A 19,244-nucleotide genomic window follows, 5' to 3' on the forward strand; every position below is an offset into this window, starting at 1 on the left:
GTCCTCTTCAGGTTTAAGACAGTAATTGACTCTGTGACTTCTTTTAAAAAGCTCTTTCTCCCATCATGGACAGAATGAGTTCATTCTGTAATGCACAATAGTCATTTTTATTTTTGGACATGTCCTAAGGAGAAACAGTTTTCTTCCAACAGATCAGTGATAAATTATATGTGGATGATACCCCAAGAGTGGAATTAGCTGTATTTTACTTGGGGGTTATGCTGAGGGGTGGAAAATATATTTCTATGTGGAATTCACAATTGGTAAATCTCTTGTAATATGGATTATGCTTAACAATTATAGACATTTTTAAAGCAGGGTACATATATGTTGAATGTTTTTCAACATGAACCTTAAAAATTTTATTATTGTCTTATAATGAGATAATTAGTATTTATTGGGTTCTTTCAAATTGATGTCTTCCAGATGCTTGTCAGGAATTCTGTTGGATAATCATCCAAATTATAGTATTAAAATAATGCTAAAAGAAAGAAATACAATATTATTGCCATTACAAAGCCAACAAAAAACCTGTTTAATCATCCATCCCAACCTTTCTCAATAATTGCAATGATTGTTAATGTGTTGTTTGCAATACTTGAAGTATTTGGTTCATGTTCTGGATTGCCCGTAGGTAGCCAGGAGTATTGGGATCCCAAGAGAGTTTCTGATGGACGTTTTAGAGAGTAAGAAAGTGGAATCTCACTGAGAACTTATAACAATATGAGTTGGCAAGAGAGGAAAAAAAAGTGATCAGAAATAGGATGGATGTGTTGGGAGAGCTGTGGCTTTTAAAGAGTAGAATAGGGTTTTTCACCAGACATATATACTCCCTGTGCTAGTACCATCAGCAGGGTAACCTGCTGAGGTCAAATGAAGTCTTTTATGGGAATTTTAAGGGAGTAGCCGATGAAGCTTTATCTTTAGAGATAAAATGGAAGATAGTGTAGTAGGAAGTAGAAGGGAAGGGACAGGGAGAGAGGGAGGGAGGGAGAAAGAAAGTGTTGAGAATTGGGATGCCATATTCACAACATCTTATAAAGAGCTCACATTTAAAACATGTCAAATGGGAAGTATTGACTTATATGTGGTAGATCAAAGATGCAGTGAGTGAGTCATAAATCAGTGTTGTCATTTAATCAATCGACAGACACCTATCTTTGTATGGGCCAAAAGAAAGGACAGACATCAGTAAAGGGTCCTGATGTTGAGGAGTTGAACACGAAAGGCTGTTCTGAAGGAGCTGAGCTGTGCATGGGTGGTGAAATCATTGACCACAGGAACCCCTGAATTCCAGGGTTCTGAGCACAATGGAAGAGCAAGCTTTGGAGTCAGAGTGGCCTGGATTGGGGTCTGAGCTCTGTCTTCTTGCAGTGTAGTCATGGGCAAGCTATTTAACTTTTCTCAGCCTCAGTTTTCTCACCTGTGAACCACTGAAGTGGTTCTTCTATGGGTTATCAAGATTACGTGACTTGATACATGGCAAGTGTTGGCCAAGTATCTACAACTAGTAAACAGTATTAGATAGTGAGCTTAGAGCATTTATTCTCTTTTTTGTGATGATGGGTGATCATTTTCTCATTGAACTGATTGAAAGAGACCCCTTCCACAATACATAATAAAATTAAAATGATGTTTTGTTAACAAAATCCCAGTAAAGAACCAAAAAGAAACAAATACAGAATCTACTGATAGTTTTCTTAGGGTAGTGGATTATAATTATTTTTTATTTACTCTCTTATCCAATCTGGAGTAGGAAATGGCAACCCACTCCAGTATTCTTGCCTGGAAAATTCCATGGACAGAGGAGCCTAGTGGGCTAAGTCCAAGGGGTTGCCAAAGACTTGAACACAACTGAGCGCTGCAGAGCAGCAGCTCTTATCCAAACCATCAGCAATATAACTTTATCTATTTTTAACAGAAAAGGATATTAAAATCACCTTTTCTTTATAATCAGCAAGTCTGTGAATACATATCTAGAGACAAATCACTTCCATCAGTCTCAAAGTGAATCTGTTTCACTTAGGGAAAGTGGTATTGGCAGATGGGGGCAGTTTGAGAAAGCTCATTAGAACCTAGTTACAGCATGTTCTGTTGCTTTTTGTTTAACTTAAAGGTGTCTCTTGTTCTTCTCTTGTGATGAGAAGGTTTCGATTCTCTGATGCATATATCTAAGTGACAACTGAAAGCTAGTCAGTACACAAGTAACATAGGCCATCTTTTTAGGAGTGAGCTTTATTCTGAATTAGGGGGGTGGGAGGTACAGCTGTTTAGGGGCTAACAATGAGATATGAATGATTTTTGAGTGCGTAGTGCTTCTTACTTCATTAGTAGCCATCAGCAGGGTAGCCTGCTGAGGGTGAGTGAAGTCTTTAATGGAAGTTTTAAGGGAGTAGCTGGTAAAACAAAGTGGGCAGAAGATGCCTGCCGAGAGGCAACCATGAGGCTGCAGACTAAGTTATCAGCCTGATGTCTTTCCTGGGTAGGGAGGATTTTCCTTAAAGAAGACAGCCTCTCTGGAGGTTTCCATAATTGCCTTGAACTCTTTCCCATTTTCACAAAGAACCCACTCCTGTGGCTTCCATGGGGCTGCTGTTACAGTTGTTTGTTGGCACATGCATTCAGAAGCCCTGCCCTCTTATCAGTGATGCCAACAATAGTTAATTAGGCATGGCCTCGCTGGACCTGAGATGGGAACATTTACCTAAGACTCATTTCCAGGAGAATGACACAAAGCCATTTTTTTTTGCGAAAGGAAAACCAACAGCAGTTTATAGTTGGTTTACTTCTGGAGGACTTCTGTGTGACTGGAGCTTGAATAATGCACTGAGCACAGAGGTGTTACATGTTCCATGGCAGGTGGGATGGTCAAAGGGACAAAGGGTTCACTGAGGGACACAGGGAGGTGACTGCATTAGCAATTACAGAAAATGGGCTTAAGCTAAAAGTTGTTAGGCATTTGTTGTGTTGTAATATTAGTAATCATGAAAAATGTTATAGTGAAAAAATTAACACAGAACTCATAGGAGAAGAAAACTTTTAACCTTTGCTTCCTTCATTAAGGTGACAGTGTTTTAAAGGATAGTGTACATGAACACAGGATACTTTCTTTTTTTTATCCTTTTTTCTCCTGTATCTAATTGTGTTTGATGACTTCTGTAGGCAACCTGCTTACAAACCTTATTTCAGTATCTAATTTATAAAAATCTAGATTTTATTTTGTTTCCCCAAGTTTGAGGGCAGAAGGAGAAGAGGGCAACAGAGGATGAGATGATTGGATGACGTCATCAATTTAATGGACGTGAGTTTGAGCAAACTCCGGAAGACAGTGAAGGACAGGGAAGCCTGGAGTGCTGCAGTCCATGGGTTCACAAAGAGTCAGACATGACTGAGTGACTGATCAACAACAACCCAAAGATTTGGCAAGAAGAGCTATGGCCTGTTTGTATTGAGTTGGCCAAAAGGTTCATTCAGGTTGTTCTGTAAGAGCTTATGGAAAACCTGAAAGAAGTTTTTGGCCAGCATAATAACTTTGTGATATCACAGAAATGATGGCCAGTACTTTTCTGGAGAAGGGTCTCTATTTCTCCCCCATCACCCCCACACGTCAAGAATCCTTGTAGCCATAACAAATGTGAAACAAATAGCTTTGATGGCAAGAACAAGGTAACAGACAAAACAAAGCAAAAACCGTCATAGAAACAGTTCAGCAGACAGTGTTTCCCAGAACGCATGCTGTAACACTCCAGGGTCCTGAGATCTTTAGAGGAAAAGGGTTCAAGGGTCACATAACTCCTTGAAGCCCTACAGGCTAGTTTTTCTTCTAAGAGTTTGTAATGCGTATTTGTGTGTTAAAGAGTCAGAACAGTTCTTCAGTCGTGAAAATGTTTTCATTTAGTTTAGCTCACCGTGCCCCAGGTACTTTGGATCTCCCCCTCTCCACACCCCAGCATTTAGTAACATCCTGCTAATTACATTTTGGAAAATGTTTCAGGAAAAGGTATAGATTTCCAAGTTTGGGGGCCTGGAATCTTGATGGTAGTTGTGAGGTAGAGTTCAACTCAGCTGAGATTTCAATAATAATACTGGGACAACTTTCACCCAGATATGTGTGAAAGTGATTAAAATAATTTGCTTATGATCACAGACTATCATTAAATCCAGGGTGATATTGACTCTTTAGGAAGGTGCTGAAATGTCCTTTTACCAGGGTGACTGAGATGTGGCTGACATTCTGATGGGGTCATTTCTGTTCCCGTCTGTAGCTTTTCTCCTGGGTTGACAAATAGACACTTTGTTGATCAAGGCTTTAATTACACTGATTTAATATTGACTTTCTTTTTAATATGTGAATTTCTTCTTTAGGAGGATTTTTTTTTTTTAATTCCTGAAAGGGTTAGTTGCTCGGTTGTGTCCGACTCTTTGCAGCCCTATGGACTGTCACCTGCCAGGCTCCTCTGTCCATGGGATTCCAGGCAAGAATACTGGAGTGGGTATCCATTCCTTTCTCTGGGGGAGCTTCCCAACCAAGGGATAGGACCTGGGTCTCCTGCATTGCAGGTAGATTCCTTACTGTCTGAACCATCAGAGAATTTCTTAATCATTTTATATTTGCTGTTTTTAAAACCATTTTTACTTAAGTCTCATTTCATCTAATTGTTAGAAAATGTGGTTTGTACAATTTCTGCTTTTAAAAAAATTTAGTGAATTTTTTGTAGTCTTGCATATGATTAATTTTATTACAGTTCCATGAATGTTTGAGAAAAAATAAAGGATGCTGTCTGTAAAGACAGTTTGACATGTATCTATGAAAAACAATGTTGTTCAAATACTCTATCATTTTTTTTGCAATTGATATATTCAAGACTGATGTATTGTTATAAAGTCTCCCACTCCTAGTACAGTGTTTTCCCCTTCTGCCATTTTGCCGTTGTATATTTCAGTTCTGCATTATTTGATTCTTGAGATTTATGAGTCTTATATGTTCTTTGTGAATCATGCCCTTTATCAAAATAAGATTTTTAAATCCCATTTAATGCACTTTTCTCGAATATGACTGTCATATATTACTGTTGCCAGGCCCACTTTAATTTATGTTTGCTTATCCATTTAGTTTCCATATTTCTCTTTTAAAATATTTTAGTTGAGTCAAATAGAATAAAAGATAATTTAGGAATGCTTTTCATACACATCATGGGTCTTTTTTTCCCTTGTCTTTTAAAGTTCTTTTATATACAATAGGAAGTGGGATTCTGAAAAGCTAATCTGAAAGTTTCTGTCATTTAATAATGCTGTTTACCCTATTTATACTTAAACAATTTTCTGTGTTGAATGTCGTTTTGGTTTTGTACCTTCCATGCTTCATTGCTTTTCTTTCTTTCTCTCTCTCCGCCTCGTCCCCTGTCCATCCCTTCCTCCCTCCCTCCCTCTTCCTTTCTTTTTTCCTTTTTCCTTCCCTCCCTCCCTCTCTTCTTTCCCTCGTTTCTTCCTTTCTCTCTTTCTTTCTTTCTGTTTTATGCAATATGAAGTGACCATATTTTCTTTGATTATTTTTCCTACAGTGTTTATAATTCTGCTAGTGTTTCCCTTTCAGTTCTTAAAAAAATTAAATATACATGTATCCATGAATAATAACTACTGAAATTGAGCGTTTCCTGTGTGACAGACACGTCTCACACACAGTAAATGACTAAATCATAGCAGCCACTGACTGACATTTTACATACACTCTACAGAGAAAACTGAGTCACAAAGAGGTTAAAGACAGAATTTACACGATTTTTCTAGAATCCACAGCCAAATTTAGAACCCAGGCTGTTTGACTCAGAGCCTGCATGGTTAGTCATCTTGCTATACTGCCTCTCCATTTTTAAGAATTAAGTAATAATACCATGTAAGTTGGTAATAATGTCCATGTAAGTTGAAAAGTGAATATTTTGTTTTACTTTATACTTCACTTACACATTTCTCTTTAATTTCATTTTAGAATCAGATGACAAAATTAACATTTGATGATATGTTTTCTCCCTAAAGAATTATTTTTTATGTTTGTATTATGTAGTAACTGTGTTTTCCAATAATCATCTAAATGAACCTTGTTTAACTGGACTGTCCTTTTATATCACTCCTTAGTTTGAATTTGGGCAGCTAAAATTTGTCTTCAAGTTATTATAAGGATGAGCTCTTGCATAGCTGAGCATATATGAGAAGAGCTTTGTGAGTAAAAACTTGGCTGGTTATAGGTTTGCTATACATTGTACTTTCAAGCACTAAGCAGTACTCCATTTCCTCTGACATTTAGCACTGTAGAAGGAATTGTGACCCAAGAATAACTTTTTGCATATATATGTGTGTATATATATATATATATATATAATATATACATATATATTTACATGAATAGGGTTACCTCTACACACACACACACACTTTTAAAAATAACTTTAATTGTGTGGTGCAACCCCCATTCTGCTCAACAAGGAGCAATGATGTTGGGTTTAGATTGGTGATCAAACAGGTAAGTCTAGGCTTTACTTGGAACCAAATGAATGCATCCTTGAGAAAGGCAAGCAATAGCACAGCACGTGTGGAAGGGCCTCTGTGGAAGTTTGGACTCTCAGGCGCAGCTTTCTGGGCCCGAGTCAGTCTTTGCCAGAGAAGTGTGTGGTCATGAGAGATGAAGCCTCAGCTTAGAGGAGCCATCAGTTCTGGGTTTAATTCAGCTTTCGTCCTTAGCTGTTTACGTAGGGCCTTTGTAACTAGTGTGTGCGCAGTGTGTGTGTGTGTGCACAATGAACGAGCCTCCTTGTCTCTGACGGGTATGAGACCACCTCCCAATCCCCATTGCAGGTGCTTCACAGCAATACCTGGTATTCATCATCGCTTGACAAACGTGGGAAGATTGAAGCACAAAAGTTTGGTCAGATATATGGGCCTTAGGTGAATTCTCCCTTTGAACCTGAGGTAGCCATGGTCCTTACAATTCCTTTTCTTAGTATTGTGTCAAATGCTGGCTCTCAGAAATACCACCTGTTTCTGAGACAGACCGAAAATATTGCTTACCTTGGTGTGGTAGACAGAATACTGCCCCCAGCCCAAGATGTTCATTTTCTAATCCCTAAAACCTTTAAGGATGCTGCTTTATGTGGCACAAAGGACTTTGTAGATGTGATTAAGTTAAACCTCTTGAGATGGGGAGATTATGTCAGACTATTACATTGGGTCCAATGTAATCATATGGGTCCTTAACCGTGAACCACTAAGACAGAAGAGTCCGGGTCAGAAAAGGAGATTTGACCATGGAAACCAAGGTAGGAATGTTGTGATTGCTTCCTTTGACTGTAGCAGAGGACACCATGGGCCAAAGAATGTAGCTGCCCTCCAGAAGCTAGAAAAGGCAAGGAAGTTACTTTCGAGAACTTCCATGAGGAGTGCAGTCTTGCCAACACCTTGATTTTTGCACAGTAAAACCCATTTTGGGCTTTTGACCTCCAGCACTGTAATACAATAAATTTGTGTTGTCTCCAATCAGTAAATTTGTGGTAATTTGTTGCGGAAGTGATAGGAAACTAACATATTTGATAAGGGAGAATGTGACAGGAGTCTTGATAGTGTCTCAAAAGAGGAAGGGCAAACCCGGGGTATTTATAAAGATTTCAAAGTTTTATTAAGTTCAGGTATTTTAATGTAGGGCTTGATTAACATTGGGTTAAGATCATGATATAATGGTTTAAGCCTGGTGGACGCTCTAAGGCAAGAATCTTGAGGAGAGGGGTTGTCAAGTCTTACTTGCAGTGTGCTGTATCTTCACTGTGTCATCCGTCATCTTTTGTTGTGGCTCATGGATTCTCTAGTTATGGCCCACAGGCTTAGTTGCTCTGTGGCATGTAGGATCTTAGTTCCCAGACCAGGGAGAGGACCTGTGTCCCCTGCATTGCCAGGCAGATTCTTAACCACTGGACCACCAGGGAAGTCCCCAGTTGATATTTTCTACTGAAGAGTTGTTTAGATGTTCCTGAAAAATTATCAATTTATGAAAAGTAAATTTATTTGTAATTTCTATTTTTCTAGGCAAGTGTTTCCTAGGGCAGTAAACTTGTATCGATGCAGACAGAGAGTAATAAATTCTTATTAATCCAGGCAGTAGGCTGTGTGGAGGCAGATGATTCGAGATCCCAGTTGCAAGGAGGATGCGATTCAGGGTCAAAGTTTCAGGTATCCTTGAAGCTATAGGAAAGGCCACAGAATCCCTGGTCATCTTTTGTTTCCTTGGGACTTTTTCTTTTTGCTTGTAAGTCTGACACTTATTCATTAGAGTACAAGTGGAATTTAGTCCATTCCTACCCAGATGCTAGGATTTCTACTTTGTTTAGGAAATTCTTTTTCTTACTGCCCAGTGTATTGGTTTTGTATTGCTGCCATAACAGATTATCACACATTTGGTAGCTTAAACAATTAAAAAAAAATCTTATAGCTCTTATGGTGAGAAGTTCAATATGAGTAAAAATCACAGGGCAAAAGTCAAACTGAAAAGATAAATGCATCCCAATGTTCATTACAGCATTGTTTATGATAGCAAAGACATGGAAGTAACCTAAATGGCAATCAACAGAGGAACAGATAAAGAATATGTGATACATATATACTATGGAATATTACTCAGCCATTAAAAAGAATAAATAATGACATTAGCAGCAATGTGGATGGACCTAGAGACTGTCATATGAGAGAAGTCAGAGAAGGACAAACATCATATGACATCCCTTATATGTGGAATCTAAAAAGAAATGATACAAATGAACTTAGAAAACAAACTCATAGACTTAGAGAACAAACTTATGGTTGCCAGGGAGAAGGGATAATTAGGGCGTTTGGGATGGACATGTACACATTGCTGTATTTAAAATGGGTAACCAACAAGGACCTACTGTCTAGCACAGGAAACTCTGGTCAGTGTTATGTGCCAACCTGGATGAGAGGGGAATTTGTGGGAGAATGGATACATGTATGTGTATGGCTGAGTCTCTTTGCTGTTCACAGCCTTTGCTGAAACTATCACAACATTGTTAATTGGCTATACTCCAATGCAAAATAAAAAGTATTTTTAAAAAAATCAAGATATTGGGTCTATATTCCTTCTGGAGGATAGTGGAGGAGAATCCATTTCCTTGCCTTTGCTGGCTTTTAGAAGACACCACATTCCTCAACTTTTGACCGCTTCCCTCCATCTTCAAAGCCAGCATGGAAGCCTGAGTTCTTTGCATGTGGTTCTGGTCCTTTGTGGCTGGGGAAAGTTCTCTGCTTTTATGCATTTGTAATTACATATATCAATAGTTTGGCCCCAACTGGTTAATTCAGGATCATCTCCCCATCTCAAATAGACTTAAATCTTAAATATATCTGCAAAGTCCCTTTTGCCGTGTAAGGTAACATATTGTCAGGGTCTGAAGTTTGGGGCATGGACATCCTTTGTTGTTGTTTAGTCAGTAAGTTGTGTCTGACTCTTCGTGACCCTATGGTCTATAGCCCGCCACGCTCCTCTGTCCATGGGATTTCCCAGTCAAGAATCCTGGAGTGGGTTGCCATTTCTTTCTCCAGGGAATTTTCACAACCTAAAGATTGAACCCGCATCTCCTGCACTGGCAAGTGGATTCTTTACCACCGACACACCAGGGAAGCCCAAAGAGAGGGTAGGGTAGGGAAAATCATTTGCTACCAGTTAGTTTTCTTCACGTAACATTTTCCCTGAATCGGTTGCTTCCTATTTTCCTTCCATATGTTCCCAGCCCTCCTTGTATTGCTTAAATCTAGAGTCATGTGCACCACTGAAGCTCTGTCTCACGTTCCCAAGCGTCTTGCGTGTACTCTGTCTCCATGATAACCACGTTCTTTGCATGTCACTGTCATGGGAAGAGTGCTGTATGCGCCTCCTCTTTTGCTGTCAGTGCAGCTTGAAATCAGATAGTCTATTGTGCAGACACAGGCAGGAAAGATGTGCCCTGTTCAGCCTCACTCAACTTCTTCCAGGGAACAGGAACAGTCCCGCTTCTAAATGAATTGATGCCCTGTGTCAGGCAGATCTGTTTGTTTTTGTTGCTAACTCCTGTCAGACTTTTTTGTGACCTCATGGACCATAGCCTGCCAGGCTCCTTTGTCCATGGGATTTCCCAGCCTGGAATACTGAAGTGGTTTGCCATTGCCTTCTCCAGGGGATTTTCCCAACCCAGAGACTGAACCTACATCTCCTGCATTGGCAGGCAGATTCTTTACCACTGAGCCACCTGTCAGGCAGATTAGGTTAACAAAAATACTCCTAAACTACCAGGAGTTAGAGGAATATAAGCTTTGTTGCTGCTTTCACCTGTTGTTATAAAAAATCTTAAAATACACTTTTCTTTCATTTTTGCCCCAGACTCACCTTGACATTCTGGAAAAAAGTGTGAACCACAAGCAGGTCTACTTCCAACAGGAGGTTCTCTGCCAGACGCTAGGAGGGAATTCCTGTCCACTGGTGACTATCACGGCCATGCCGGAGTCTAACAGTGCTGACCACCTGGAGCAGTTCCGTGAGTAAACACATACATACCTTCTTTGAAGATTTGGTGGTGACGGTGGTGGGGGAGGTCCTCTTAGTCTTGCAAGCCCTCTGTCCCTTTGAGGTCAGAAATTCCACAAAGGGTTGGGTACTGGTCTATCTTTGTAGAAATACACCCAGCTCTTCTTGCTTTGTTTTGTTGGTCAGTTGCTAAGTTGTGTCCAACTCTTTGTGATCCCTTGGACTGCAGCATGCCAGGTTTCCCTGTCCTTCACTATCTCCCAGAGTTTGCTCAAACTCTTGTCCACTGAGTCTGGGATGCCATCCAATCATCCCATCCTCTGTCATCCCCTTTCCTCCTGTCCTCAATCTTTCCCAGCATCAGGGTCTCTTCCAATGAGTTGGCTTTTCACATCAGGTGGCCAAAGTATTGGAGCTTAAGTATCAGTGTTGCTCTGTTATCATAGGGAGAAAACAAATTAATTGCATATTGTCAGAGAGATGAAATGACTTGTTGAAATTGAGAGCAGTTTAAAAGTGACAGTCAGTTCTCCTAAAACAGAACCAGAACCAGAAAATGAATCAACATTTTCTGACCTCTAATCCAGGGACTTTTCTCATCATGCTCATTACTGTTATACTACCCTCATGGTCAGTCACAGTTTGGAAATAAAAGAAGCTAAGTCTTGGAGAGCTGGCTGAATAAGTCCCTGAATGACCTGGATACAGTTTGGATCTGAAGAACTAAAAGTGTGGAGGAGGCTCTGGCCAAGAGTTGTAAAACCAACTCAAAGCACACAGGCACACACAGAGATGTACATGCACAGACACACACAGCACCCATTTCATGTTAGACTCCTGAGCACAAATGTGATTTTCTTTGTGACCCACCAGCTTTTAAAGTTGGCTCCTGGCGTAGTTTTCAACCTCAGACAAAGGCAAGGAAAACCAAACAGAATGAAGCATGCTTGCAATATGGAAAAGTTTGGGAGATGAAAGTAAAGGCTGGGGAATAAAAATCCAGCTAATTTATCCCCTAAAGAGGCAGCCTTACCTGATGAAGTGCTAACTGCGTTCAAGTGAATCTTTGGTGGATAGGAAATGTAATTTCTCACACCCCATCAGCATCTGACAATGAATGCTTAACTGTCTGGCTGATCAACAACCGATTATCCCATCTGAATTAATAAGGCCGTAACATGCTTTAATGAATAATAAGGGATTTTCCAAAAGTTCTCTGATGTGGTTCATGCATTTAAGAGCAGTTTCTCTAATAGTTACCACCTTCTTCCCTTGCAGATGAGCAGTTCATGGAAGTTAGAGACAGTAATCCTTCCAGGGCAACCTTCAGAGAGCAATTATTTATTTAAGAAAGTGGGTCTGTGTATGTCTGCATTGTTCAGGTTCAGTTTCTCAATAGGAGCTGAGCGGTACTCAATGTGTAATTATAACACAGAGCTGCCTCAGCTCTTGCATCTTTATTTACACCGACAATGGTACTTTTGTTGATATTATAACCACAGAGATCATTCTCCCTTTAAGGCAAGGACTTGAAACACAATGCTTGCTTGCTCAGTCACTGCAGTTGTGTCCGACTCTTTGAGACCCTATGGGCTGTAGCCCACCAGGCTCTTCTGTCCATGGAATTTTCCAGGCAAGAATACTGGAGTGGGTTGCCATTTTCTCCTCCAGGGAATCTCCTTGACCCAGGGATCAAACCCGTGTCTCTTAAGTCTCCCGCATTGGCAGGCAGATTCTTTACCACTCGTGCCACTGACACACAGTAAACGCTCCTAAATAATTTGACACTTCAAAATAGTTCAAAGAGGAGAAAATATTTCTTAGCACATGTTCATATGAATCATTTCTACTTGGGATCTAATGTTGGTAATAATACATGAATACTATTGTTGCGGGGGGGGGGGTGGCTGGAAGCAGGACCTTGGTCCTTGTCTTCTTTGAAGAAATAATTCAACAGAGACCGATATTGTGAAACAGATACAATGTTTATTAAAATCCAAGTACATGTGGAGGAAATGGCAACCCACTCCAGTTTTCTGTTTTTTTTTTTTTTTTCACTTTTTATGATTATTTTTTAATTTATTTTTTTATTGAAGGATAATTGTTTTATGGAATTTTGCTGTTTTCTGTCAAACATCAACATGAATCAGCCATAGGTATACATATACCCCCTCACTTTTGAACCTCCCTCCCGTCTCCCTCCCCATCCCACCCCTCTAGGTTGATACAGAGACCCTGTTTGAGTTTCTTGAGCCACACAGCAAATTCCTGTTGGCTGTCTATTTTACACATGGTAATGTAAGTCTCCATGTTACTCTTTCCACACATCTCACCCTCTCCTCCCTCTCCCCATGTCCATAAGTCTATTCTCTATGTCTGTTTCTCCACTGCTGCCCTGTAAACAAATTCTTCAGTACCATTTTTCTAGATTCTGTATATGTGTGTTAGAATATGATATTTATTTATCTTTCTCTTTCTGACTCACTTCACTCTGTATAATAGGTTCTAGGGTCATCCACCTCATCAGAACTGACTCAAATGCATTCCTTTTATGGCTGAGTAATATTCCATTGTGTATATGTAGCACAACTTCTTTATCCATTCATCTGTCGATGTACATCTAGGCTTTCATGTTCTAGCTTTTATGAATAGTGCTGCAATGAACAATGGGATACATGTGTCCTTTTCAATTTTGGTTTTCTCAGGATATATGCCTAGGAATGGGATTGCTGGGTCATATGGTGGTTTTATTTCTAGTTTTTTAAGGAATCTCCATGTGGTCTTCCATAGTGGCTGTATCAGTTTACATTCCCACCAACAGTGCAAGAGCATTCCCTTTTCTCCAAACACTCTCCAGCATTTGTTTGTAGACTTTTTGAAGATGGCCATTCTGACCAGTGTGAGGTGATATCTCATTGTGGTTATGATTTGCATTCCTCTAATAATGAGCGATGTTGAGCATCTTTTCATGTGCTTTTGCACAGCAAAGGAAACTATAAGCAAGGTGAAAAGACAACCTTCAGAATGGGAGAAAACAATAGCAAATGAAATAACTGACAAAGGATTAATTTCTGAAATATACAAGCACTTCAGTATTCTTGCCTGGGAAATCCCATGGACAGAGGAGCCTGGTGGGCTATAGTTCATGTGGTCACAGAGTTGGACACAGTTGAGTGACCAAGTACACAGCATGCACGGAAGAGCACATGGGTGAATTCTCAGAGAGAACTGCTCCTGATAAGAATGGTTTAGATTGCTTATACGGGGCAGTCTTCTGTGTTTGTCTCTGGCCAGTCATCTTGCTTGGGCCCATATTTGGCCTGACTCAGGATCCTTCCTGGTGGCACACACATCTGTCAACCAAGGTGAATTCCAGTGTGAAGGTTTCTGGGGGGGTTGGCAGGACATAGGAAAAAAATATGGTCACTTTGTCTTTCACCCAATCAGGGCCGATGCTCCTGTTGTGATTTTGTCTCAAAGTGTCCTCAGGAGACTGGATGTAGCTGCTCAGCCTGGTGCCCAACTATCTCCTCCGTCACTCTCATGTATCTTTATAGCTTTCTCTCTTAAACATGTGCTAAACATGTCAGCTGTTGTTCATCTCAAGATGGGCAGGCGTTGAGAGGACCCAGAAATGAATGATGTACATCTTCTTGTGGGCATCGTTAACTTAGAAGTGACAACCATTGAGCTGAGTCCTGAGGAGAAAAGACCCATGGGGGCTGTCTTTACAGGTGTGTCAAGTGGGCGTTTGCGCAGATGCCATGCTTAGAAGGGCCTCGAACTTTCTTTAATGCTCTTCAGTCACCAACTTGAAAATCTCAAGAAAAAAGTTTTGAAAGGGGCTTTGCATTTTCTCTAAGTTTATTTGAATTTATTTATTTGGCCGTGTTGGGTCTTAGTTGCATCTTGCTGCGTCTTCGTTGCATTTCGCTGTGGTGCTCGAGCTCAGTGGTTGTGGCGTGTGAGCTTAGTTGTCCCATGACATGTGGGACTTTAGTTACCTGACCAGGGACCGAACCCACGTCCTGGCATTGGAATGCAGATCCTTAATGACTCGGCCAGCAGCGGAGTCCCTGCATTTTCATTGTGCAATGGACCCTCATGTTGAGCAGCTGGTCCTGGGCCTACTTTAAGTTCCTATAACTGAAAAATGAAAAGGCTAGTGTACAAATGAGGTAACTGGGGCTCAGGGAAGTTAAATATCACAGTCAATGGTGGTGCCTGATTTCTGATTTTCTTTTTCTGACTCCTGGGTGCATATGAACAATAAATGAGCTAACACAGTCATCAGAACTGGTGTTCAACATCACCATTCAGGTTCCACTCTGATCCAGAACTTCCTCTTTCCCCTCTTCTATGTCCTCACATTATTGGAAGCTAGTTTAGTTGTTAAAGCAACTCACACTAAATTGACCACAAGTAAATGCATTATCTTCTTCCTGCTGACAGTGAATTTCATTTTCCTCTCCTAACCCAATGTAAACATTTTCATGGTGGACGTTTCAGGCACTGTGGCAGGAAGGAAAGAAGGAAGGAAGATTCAGAACCCTCCAGACCCTTCTGATCCCAGCACGGAGCTGAGATTGCATGACCTGGGCCTCAGTGCTGGAAACATAGTCCCTGATGGGTTGCAGAAACAACAATTTGTTTAGCAGCTTTCAATATATACATGAGCACAGGCCTTTACTGTAAAAGGGCAGAATATGAACATCACCTACCCTCCAAAACACAATACCATGCCTGTAAATCAGAAATAAAACAACTTCCTTTGAACTGCAGTGTGTCGCATTGTTTTAGGACAAGAAAATAGCCAATGATCCAGTAGCTCTAGACTCTTCCTGCCTCCAGGCTTTAATTGTCTTACCTGCTTCCTCCCTCCCTGGGTCACCAACTTCAGTCTGCAGTTGTATTTAAATGTGATGTGACTGGTTTCAGATTCAGTGGCTGCCTCTCATCCCTCATGATGAGGTTTAGTGCACTAAAAGACTCTCTTTCCACTGAGCAGGGTTATCACTTCAGTCGTATTTTAGAAGTTCAAGAAATGAGAGCATGTGGGCCCAGGGAGAAACCCCCACCCCCAACTGGAGACTGATTCCCTGATAGTCTGACCTAAAGTCCTGGACCAGGAGCTTGTTGAGAACAATTTATTGGTTACTTTTAATTCTTTCTTGACTCTGGGCTCCAGAGAGTCTTTCCTGGAAGGATTCATTTGCTTTGATTTATTTTTCAAAAGCATTTTTTTAAAAAAGATATTTTTCCTGGAAACATTTAGCCTTACTTTCCTGATAAATATAGTTTTGGTTCAGTAGTAGCCAGATTTAGGATATGCAAATTTGATCCCTGGGTCAGGAAGATCCCTTGGAGAAGGAAATGGCAACCCACTCCAGTATTCTTGTCTGAGAAATCCCATGGACAGAGGAGCCTGTCGGGCTACAGTCCACAGGGTCACAGAGTCAGACATGACACAACAAGTGGCCAGACTTGCCTGGTGTATGTTTTATCTCTCTCCCAAGAATTGAGGGTAAGTGACTTCTCACAATGGTCCCAAGAGAGAAGGCTCTTTTAAACCTGGAGATCTAAGCCTCAGAGCCAAAACGCTGACAGGTCCCCAAGAGCAGAGTCACTGTCCACCCTTTCAGTGGGACAGTGAGCAGGGAAGTTCTCCAAGAAATTTTCGTTGAGACCTTGTGGAAGAGACTGACTTGAAAAGAAATGGAGAATAAAAGGGAGCTGTTACAAAAAGGATAAATGACTCATTCTAGCATCAGAGACTCTCAGTGGATGAGGCATAGAGGAATTAGGCAGTCTGTGCTCTTCTTAACCGGTAGGATTCCAGAGGTCAAAGGAACCCTGGATGTTTGGGGTATGTAGAACAGAGAGTGAGTGAAGAGTGGACAGAGTCTAAGAGGGTGGGATAAAGGCTCTGCCAGGTTGAAATAGAAGGCATTGGAGAAGCCGGTTTGGAGATAGGTTTGGTAGGCAAGATCTATCCCAGACATGGATTCGGGTGCTTTCTGAGACTACTGTCCATTGGTTAGTGATCTTCTGGCATAATTACGCTTAGCCTAGTTAAATCCTTCCACACGTTGTGTGTTAGCAGATATTCCAAGAGTTGAGAAGTCATATTTTCTTTAGTTTGTGTATGGTAAGTCCCCTACATGTGAACAAGTTCCATTCTAAGAGTGCGTTCATAAGTCCAGCAAAGTTAGCATAAGTACCCAACTAGCACAGTCAGCTGTATAGTGCTGTGAAAGTCAAGGCGCTGGTCGCTCAGTTGCTCTTTGTGACCCCCGTGGACTATAGCCTCCAGGCTCTTCTGTCCGTGGGATTCCCCAGGCAATCCTGGAGTGGCTTGCCATTTCCTACTGCAGGAGATCTTCCTGACCCAAGAATCGAATCCAGATCTCTTGCATCTCCTGCTTTGGCAGGCAGATTCTTTACCATCTGAACCACCAGGAAAGTCCAAAAGTACTGGAGTGAGTAGCCATTCTCTTCTCCAGGGATCTTCTCACACTTAGGTCTCCTGCATTGCAGGCAGATTCTTTACCATCTGCGCCACCAGGTAAGCCCTGATACTGCTCTGTGATACATTAAAAATACCGTACACATAATACATAATATACAAACATAAAAAAAATTAACATTTTTAATCTTACAGTACAGAACCTTGAAAAGTACAGGAGTACCAGCTACGTAAGCATTACCTTTTTGCTTCCAGACATCCTGGGCTTGAAATAAAGATACTGTACTACAGTCCTCTAGGAGCTCCCCAGGTGGCATTAGTGGTAAGGAACCTGCCCGCCAATGAGGAGACGTAAGAGGCACGGGTTCGAGACTTGGCTTGCCAGATCCCCTGGAGGAGGGCATGACAACCCCCTCCAGTGTTCTTGCCTGGAGAATCACGTGGGCAGAGGAGCCTGGCACGCTAAGGTCCGTAGGGTCGCCAGGAGTCAGACACGCGGAAGGGACTTGGCACAGCACTGCCCTACTCTTCTCCACGCAGTGCCGCAAAGTACACAAAAACACGAGCCCTTGTGGAGGATGCACGCGGATGACAACGTACGCCAGACACCCGGACTCACTCACGTGATTGGACATGCGCACCCACGTTCGCATCTTTTCAACGTTTGCAACTTGAGTTCCTATGTAGGGGACTTGACTGTGCTCTTCGGGAGCGGCGTGTGTTTGTGTGTGCGCATATGTGTGCTTTTTGGATTGGAACGGAGAGAAGATACTGCATTTAAGAAAACTAGAGAACAATTCAGAAGGTTAAGAAAAAGTTTCGTGGGAGGGGAGTATTGTTTCCTCAAACCTCATTGGAGGTGGATGAAAAACGAGGAAGGGCGGTTGGTCTGCCTTTTCCAGGGCTCAGCCACTCCCATGCCTGTGCCGGCTTCCTACTCTTGCAGAAGGGCTGTCATTATTTCCCTTTTGCAGATGGCCAGGTTAAGCCTCACTAAGGGTATACAACCAGCCTGAAGCCCATGTTAAGAGGCTTCTCAGAGAGGAGACCCCAGGTCTCTACCCCACAGTTCCAGAATATCCCCCTCTTTAGGGTCTGCCCTCACGCAGAAATTTCCTAGAAATGCACACAATCCAAACACACTGCTTCTTGAAGACCATCATTGTTATGTTAACTTTTCTATTTTCTCCACATTTCCCCCATCCCCTCATATTATTTTTGTCTTTTTTAAAGATTTTTATGTTGTGGACCATTTTTAAAAGTCTTTACTGAGTCTGTTACGACATTGCTTCTGATTTATGTTTTGCTTTTTTGGCTGTGAGGCGTGTGGGATCTTGGTTCCCTCATCAGGGTCTGAACCTGCGCCCCCTCTGCAGTGGTAACTCCGAGTCTTAACCACTGGACCACCAGGGAAGTCCCTCACATTTTCAATGACCATTTCAGTCCAGGGCAAGTTGAGTTCCTTTTTAGTTTGGGGGTCACATCTCTGTGATGGAAGCTGCATGTTTTTCTCAGGAATTTTCTTGCTGATTCTTTTCCCCTTTGGACATCTCTCCATCCACACCCCTGAGCCGCGTTGTCTTGACGATCCTCAAGAAGAACCTGACAGGGGGAACAAATCTGTGAGAATTTTCAAAGGGAGAATGACATTCTCTTGTTAGAAGCTGTCATTCTCCAAGCGAATAGCGGCTGCCTGACTCACGGACTGGTGAGAGACGAGAAACAACAGAGGTGAATGGAAGCGGGCAGATCTGCTATTTCTGCTCTTGGAGACACCTCTACCTGGCATTTATTATAACCTGAAAGAGCAGAGTTCACCCTTCTGTGTCTGGAGGTGAGGTGATCTCACAAGTCTGGCATAGCCTCTGACGAATCACACACTGTTCTTTCCAGGGGGCCTGAACAAGAGACTGTGTTTGCCGCTGTTAAAGAATACCTTTCTCTTGTTCTTTAAAAAATATTCATACAAGAGCAATGTTCTATTCAGGCTGCCATTATGCTAAAAGCTTTTTCTTGGAAGACAATAGCTGTTCTCAGGAAAAAAAAGATTTACACGGGGTCCCCAGGGTATAATGAGCTACCACACAGCGCCTGCCTCGGGCTGGGAGTTGTCACTTGTAAGTGGTTTTAAATTAGAACGGAGTGGAAAAACACACAGTTACAGAATTCCCCTTTTGGCTTCTTTGCAAATCATTCTCCATCCTCTCTGGCCTCTGTCTCTTC

General features: G+C 41.6%; 1 protein-coding gene across 1 annotated transcript in view; it reads left to right on the top strand.

The window, feature by feature from the left end:
• AGBL1 (AGBL carboxypeptidase 1) overlaps window positions 1-19,244 on the top strand; it is an 836,354-nt gene that overhangs the window by 155,204 nt on the left and 661,906 nt on the right. The window contains exon 18 of the mRNA XM_061159751.1: window positions 10,412-10,565. Coding sequence (XP_061015734.1) covers window positions 10,412-10,565 — 154 coding nt within the window. The remainder of the gene's footprint in view (window positions 1-10,411; window positions 10,566-19,244) is intronic.

This window comes from Dama dama, chromosome 13, assembly GCF_033118175.1.
Source record: "Dama dama isolate Ldn47 chromosome 13, ASM3311817v1, whole genome shotgun sequence".
Classification (NCBI taxonomy): Eukaryota; Metazoa; Chordata; class Mammalia; order Artiodactyla; family Cervidae; genus Dama; species Dama dama.